Source organism: Nanorana parkeri, unplaced genomic scaffold (genome assembly GCF_000935625.1).
Source record: "Nanorana parkeri isolate BGI_ZX_2015 unplaced genomic scaffold, ASM93562v1 scaffold327, whole genome shotgun sequence".
Taxonomy (NCBI): domain Eukaryota; kingdom Metazoa; phylum Chordata; class Amphibia; order Anura; family Dicroglossidae; genus Nanorana; species Nanorana parkeri.
The window spans coordinates 1,202,661-1,210,021 of record NW_017306595.1 but is presented as its reverse complement, the minus strand read 5'-3'; the positions used below and the strand labels follow the sequence as shown (position 1 = coordinate 1,210,021).

Here is a 7,361-nt window from a genome sequence, read left to right as displayed (position 1 = left end):
ACTTGTGGAAGAGTAAAGGTCTTATGATTGCAGTCCACAGACTGCAGATAATTATACTGATCAATGCACGTTCTGTGTCACCAATGTAGAGATCACGTGACAGATTCTCTGGTGGGGGTCACAATGGAGTCCTGTCACCTTCTGATCCTTCACAGAGCTGTATACAGGGAAAATGACAGGAGTGGGCGGGGAACCCGGAGCGAGACGCGCGATTGGTGCAGGCAGTGGGTGTGATGTAGCCGCTCCATCCAGTCACATCGCGGTCTGGGCGTGTCTCCAGTGTGTGCATTGTCCTATACCCGGCAGGACCGGGGAGCTCGGTGTACTCGGTGCGGCCTCTCCACCTCCAGCTCGGTCAGCTGTCACTCATGCTGCACACAATGTGGCCCCGGTGGGCTCTCCAAAGGGGCCACTCCATGGGCTCTCTCCGGAGACTCTACCATGGAGACAAAGTGGCCACGATCGGATCCGCAGCCGACACTAATTCCACATCATACCAGGTAGGCCTGACACTGTCAGGGTCAAACAGACTGCTGGAGGATTGTATGCAGCCTGTCACCAGACACAGACATGTATGGGCGAGCACTCACCCTGCAATATGAATCGTGATATCAGGAGTGCAGAGATCAGTGCTGTGCACAGGAGCATACGATCAGTGCTGTGCACAGGAGCATACGATCAGTGCTGTGCACAGGAGCATACGATCAGTGCTGTATACAGGAGCATACGATCAGTGCTGTGCACACGAGCGTACGGTCAGTCATGTGCACACGAGCGTACGATCAGTCATGTGCACACGAGCTATACAGGAGCATACGATCAGTCATGTGCACACGAGCGTACGATCAGTCATGTGCACACGAGCGTACGATCAGTCATGTGCACACGAGCGTACGATCAGTCAGTGCACACGAGCGTACAATCAGCCCTGTGCTCACGAGCGTACAATCAGTCCTGTTCTGATGGGCAGTATGATTGGCATTGCAGACATATTCACAAAATTGAAATGAAAAATAATATCAGATAAAAAACACATTGGTGGTCAGTGAGGGGCCCTCTTAAGAATAATAATAATATGCAGCGCTGTGGGTCCAGATAGTAACTAGTTAAATGGGTCTAATCTAAAGGATATTGGTAAGACAATAACCGCAAATTGTGCATAAATATAAATAAATAAACAGACCTCTTTTGGTCCAAATTGTGCAAAGAATGCAAATGGTGCATATAAATACGAATAAATATATATATTGTACATTTATGTACTAAAGATATAAACCATTACCTCATATAAACTGTAAATCACTACTGATCAAAATTGTGCAAAAAGTTCAACATTGTGCAGTAAATATATATATACAGATGAATATACATATAAATATGAGTGCAAAAATATAAATTCATGAACTATAAATACGATTTATACATAAAGTGAAAAAAATCCTAGTAGAGAATATATAAGTCCATAAAAGTCCAAAGCCTTATATCATATCCAAAGTGTGTGCAAAAAAAGAATCCCAAAGGTGCTTGATGATCTTTCCAGAGATCGTGTTTGTGTCCACGCCAACACCCCCTCAAGAGTGCACACTTGCCGCAATTTTATTGTATATTAGCCACAGGTAGCTCACTGATAGACCACGATGTCCCAGCGTCTATTTTATAAGCTCTCACAACGATGTCCCATAAATCGATAGATTGCCATAGTTATAAAAAGAAAAAACTCCTCATTGTATAGTATATCAAGACCATTTATTAAGATAAATATAAAAACTCACATTCAAAAATGAAATAACCGGCCGCCCCTGGGGGCGGACCTGTCTGATATGATATCACACTAAACACGGAAGTGCGGGCTCCTGTTTGCTGAATCTGACCGGCCGGTTATTTCATTTTTGAATGTGAGTTTTTATATTTATCTTAATAAATGGTCTTGATATACATTGTACCAATATCCTTTAGATTAGACCCATTTAACTAGTTCCTATCTGGACCCATAGCGCTGCATGTTATTATTCACAAGCTGGACCAGGGTGTCTATAGTGCAGCAGCTGTAAAAATATCTAATAGTTCTCTAGGGCTACCCATAAGCGCAGATTTGACATTATTCTCAAGGGCCCTCTTATATTGGTGGTCAGTGAAAGGTCCCGTTACATTGGTGGTCAGTGAAGCGCTCCCTTCATCATTGATGCTGTGCTGTGTTCATTGCTTCCATGCCCCTACATGCAGCATTCTGGGTACATCGGGTGCCGTTTTGTAGGTGTTCTTCTAGGAAAACCTGCATCCATTGTTGTAAGTGAAATATTGGGGTGACACCGACAATCTGAGACACGTTTCTTATATAAGAGACCTATCAGTCAGTTGGCATGTTCGTTTCCTAAGAAGGTTGTGCTTATAGATGGTGGTATATGAAGAGTAGATGTGAATTAATCCCGTACTTTATGTTTACAATTCTCTAGGAAAGTTACGAGAGAATGAAAGCATTAGTATGTGAACTCAAGGAGAAAGCAGAAAAGATACGTCTTGGTAAGTCTTCATTGAGGGTCTACCATACACCAGGGTGGAACATGGCTTGTAAAGACTCTACGGGCCCCCAATTAAGGGTTTGTTCACAGCATGAAGTGTTGTTGATGTGCATTGCCATTAATTGCCCCCCAGGGCACATCTATGGTGCGTTTTTATATAGAGTGGTTCATGTTAAACTGTATCTGTTTGTGTGTAAACCACAAATAAAGTCTCTTCTCTTATAACACACCGAACATGTGCAGATGCCCGCGGAGTTGGGCTGCAAAAACCGATGCAGGGATTCATTCTTCATGCGTGGACTGTCTATTAAAAATGAACATGCTGCATAATGCAATGGGCCTAAACATATTTTGTCTGATTTACTAAAGGAGTTGAGAATCTTAACGCAAAAAATGTCATCATATGAAAAGCATCTGCGCGTGATTGGATTATTAGAATGAGCCGGAAATTGCTTTTCACATGATTGAATATTGTTAGTGAATTATTCACATTCACCCTCACCGCCCTATGGCATGAATGTGCATTAAAGACATGGCGTTAATCTCTAGAATAATTTTTGAAAATGGCTTGTCACTGCATCAGCCGGGTGCACCTCAAAGTGGCATTTTTATCATTTGCACTGCAATGTGAATTACATTGCACATCCATATAGGGTGTAATTCCAGGCGGGTCATAGGTTGTGGCCTCTTCGGGGGCCCATGAGGTCAGCAAACCTGTTACTTTTGTGAATTCACATGACATTCTGTACAGAAGGTTGTTCTTTCAAATCCTGTTTTGCATTTAGTTGTCGGCTGTTTAAACAAAGGTTTACTGAATGAACTATATCACATTGTATTGTGTGAATAGGAATGCTGATGGTCTTTGGATGAGACATAAAGGGGCTAAAAGGAGAACTATGGGGTTAGGGCTTTTCCCCATAGTTCTCCTTAGCGTAACGGGAGGACACAAACTAGCATCCTCCCGTCACCCTAGGCTCAGTACATCGCGAGCTGTAGCTCACCGTATACTGAGACGCTGAAGCGGATCCCGACAATTGTGCCGGGATCCGCCCAGCTGCGTGAGTGACAGCTGGCTCTGCCTATCTAGAGGCAGAGCCAGCTGTACCCGCCCCCTCCCCCGTCCGTTCCGCCAGTCAGCGCTGGTGGATCTGGAGCGGGGAGGGGGGAATCCAGCCCCTCCCCTGTCACGGCAGAGAGCCGTGACAGGATCGAGAGGTGAGCAAACCCCGGTATGTGTTCGCACACCTCCAGATCTACTGAGCCAACCTGTGACAGTCTCATTGTCACAGGTCGGCTAGAACTATGAGGTGAGTGAAAAGCACTCATCTCATAGTTCTCCGTTAAGATTTTACACCAGTGCCATAAGTAAGATTCTACACCAGGGCCCTGTGGCTCATTGTTACATCTCTGTCCTCTACTGAGGTGAAAACAGACAAATCACTTTATTCAGTTGAAGTTCTGTTTCACAGACTGGCAAGAATGCAGCTCCCTGGTATAACAGGATGCACACATGCAGAATTATTGAATGTCAATGCATGGATTCATATTGCTTATTAATAAATGTCCAATATCCCAGATAGCAAGCAATTGAGCTGCAAGTTTGAAAATGACTTGCTAAACTATTGCAGACTTGCCAAGCTTCACAATTTTGTTGCACAATTACAGCAAGTGTGCATTGCAAGTCTCCAGATCAACGTGCTTTGCAAAAGTGCTGTACACTAGCAGAGCTCTTGCTAAGACATGCAGGACTCTTGCTGTAGACTTGCCAAGCAAATCTGCTACAAATTCAAAAAGTGTCAACTAGAACTTGTGCTGCGAGTGTTCTGCAAGTCTACAACTTGCCAGGAATGTGTGCAGCAAGTTAACAAGAATTACAATTTAACCCTGCCACAAGTTTGTAGCAAGTTATCCTTGCTATCTGGGATGGTGTTCCTTATCAGTCCTAACATTTTCCAAAGCTTACAGTCGGTTATAGACATTAAAGGGCTATTGGACCCTGACAAGATCTGACTGCCCTCTGTTGGTTGTGTCGTCTGGGGGTCAGGGTCCATAAGCATACATAGCTGAGGGTATACTTTGTAGAGAAGGGTTGGAAGCCACTGGCAGACCCCACTGGTGCAACTCATCAAGGGGACCCCATTACGGTCTGTAGCTTGGACATATCTGGTACCGCCCATAACTCTACATTAAGACCAACCATTCATGGTTTAGTATTCTCTTAACAGACCTGTCCAGCACTTAACAATAGGGCTTAAAGGGCACCTGTTGGTACTATAATGTTCCTAAATTTGCTCCAGGATTGAAATTGTACAAAATACAGGCAGCCATTGTCTGTATATACTTTTTGATGTCTTCTCCAGATCTTTAGACGTTCATTCTCACGTTATGTAAAGTTTTATTAAAACTACAATAAAAAACTACTGAAACTTAGTTGTTTTACCACCTACATTTCAAAGGTACTGGGTTATGATTGGTTCTAAGCATTACTACAGGGAAATGTCCATAGGTGACAGTCTGAAACATTTTCTTTACTTCATTGTATGTGTCAATAACAGAATTTTCTGATACAAGTGCACCTACTTCCAGCTTCATAGCTTCTCTCTAAATTGACACATGAACATCACTTTCTTTTACACAATTGTAGGTTGCCTGTTGTTAAACATATGACCTTGTTACAGGAGGAGGAGAGAAGGCCAGAACACTCCATACTTCAAGAGGTAAACTGCTTCCACGGGAGAGGATCGACAGACTCATAGATCCTGGGTATGCAGGAAATCTATTTTCTATGTCTTTGGTACTTCACTATGGTCTGATGCTCCTTTTATAGTCTTTTTTTTAACCTACTTGTAAGTCGGTGTTAATGTAAGCCAAGGTAGAGCAGGTTAACAGGGCCAGTTAGAGAGGAACTTCACTCTCCCTTAACCCCATCTTACCATGTCTGCTGGATTAAGCTCAGATACCATTCCCACCCACCCAGCGAATCCAGCATTGTCCTGCTGTGTGCTGCCGATCCCCTGTGAGGCCGGTTCTGAGCTGTCATCTTCCTTTTTAACGTCATCTGGAGTCGGCCGTCTCTTCCTGGTTCAGGCTGCCAGCCCTCTGATGACACTCCATTCCTCAGCAGTTCTCTGTAAGGTGATGCCTCCTGGAATATCTGACATGGATATCTCAGGAGGCTGCTAGAGCGTGGTACATGTCATCCTTACCTAGGCGAAAATGGAGGGAGGGGTGCGGGCTGGACTGGACCAGCAAATAATGGTAAACATATGACCGTATCAGCTTTTATGACTGCAGAGGAGTGAAGGTTCAAAGGATCCAAAGTGCTTTCGGAGAGTGAAGGTCCACTTTAACTTTCCCAGCAGCACACACCTTTCCTTCCATTCTATTCCCTGCTGGTGCTCCTTTAAGGGGTCAGAAGTAAGGAAAAAAAAAGTAAGGAAAATTATGGAGGCTGCCATTGGTGATAATTCCTTTTTAAAAATGCTAGGTGACTGACATGCTAAAGCATTGTTTTAATGCTTCCTAAACCACTAACCCAGAGCAAGTCTAGAGATAAGGAATTCCAAAAGCCTTTCTTCAACACAAAATCCAGTTCCACTTAGTTACATAGAACATTAGAAGATTCCTCATGGCCTGAGGTGCACAAATAATTGAGCAATTCAGCTGCATGAGAGTGATGCCTTCACTATGCTCTTCTGGAAACTTAATGTTCTGATCTTACCATTTCAGTTTGAAAGACTGCCATAAAGATATGACTTGCAGGGTTATTCACTCAGCTGCTGGAGGCAGCTGAGTGAATAACTGAGCCGTCGTGAAGTGAGCCAAACAACGTTCGGCTATTCACTTTGGCTCAGTGCGACTGATTTCAGCAGTACAACGGCTGCACTTCGGTCAGCCAAAGTGCAGAAGGACTTCGACTCAGCCGATCCAACATCTGGTTCGGCTGAGCCGAAGCTCCAGCAGCTCACTCGCTGCCGTTTTTTTTTTAATATTTAATTTTTATTATTTTTACAAAAAAACATAAACAACATATTTTAACATACAGTGTGTTACATACTTATAATTATAATCAAATTTCAAATACAGTTTAATGATTTTTAAAAACAAAACACACAGAAAAAAAAAAAACAACAAAAACATACAAAAATTTACACTACACTACCATATAAGGGGATTCCGGCAACCTTTAATATTCCTTCAATACAATCCTATTCTAGAGCACTTCAAAATAGCACTGTGTATTATCCCAACCCCTAGTCCATCTATTCTATTACTATACAACCCCTCTATCCTATATCCTCCATATATCTCGAGGATTTTTTAAACTCAATTCATTGTTGCCAGGTACTTTCAAATTGTTTATACGTATCCCTCCGTATTGATGTCATTTCCTCCATCAGTCGATAATATTCTATTCTTTTCTGAGGTACCGTGCAGAATAGCAAGTAGTGAAAAAAATTGAAAAAAAACATGTTTAAAAATGTAAATTAAAAAAAATACATTTATAAAAAGAAATAAAGATTTTTTTAAAAAGAAAAAAAAAACAATTGGGTGGAGCTAGCAGTGACAGCTAGCTGTGCCCAACTGTTCCCTATTGGTCGGCACCTGCTAGAGTCTTCTAGCAGATCCCAGCCAATTGATAACAACTGGGCGGAGCCTGCCATGACATCACGGCTGGCTCCAGCAAGTTGTTGTTGTTGTTTAATGATGGATCAGTGTCCCCAGGTGTCATTTGCAAGGCATACGGCCGCCCACCCCGCTTCGACTCAGTCAAGCCAAAGCATATGCCTCGGCTCGGCTGCCTTCGGGAGCTGCACGGGCTATAGTGAATAGCCCGTACAG

At 43.1% G+C, this 7,361-nt stretch overlaps 1 protein-coding gene across 1 annotated transcript in view; it reads left to right on the top strand.

Annotated features, from left to right (window-relative positions):
- The first annotated feature begins 244 nt into the window (after positions 1-244).
- The window catches only part of MCCC2 (methylcrotonoyl-CoA carboxylase 2), a 55,259-nt gene continuing 48,142 nt past the window's right edge, over positions 245-7,361 (top strand). The window contains exons 1-3 of the mRNA XM_018558241.1: positions 245-500; positions 2,454-2,520; positions 5,198-5,282. Of these exons, the coding sequence (XP_018413743.1) occupies positions 369-500; positions 2,454-2,520; positions 5,198-5,282 (284 nt within the window). The 5' untranslated portion in view covers positions 245-368. The remainder of the gene's footprint in view (positions 501-2,453; positions 2,521-5,197; positions 5,283-7,361) is intronic.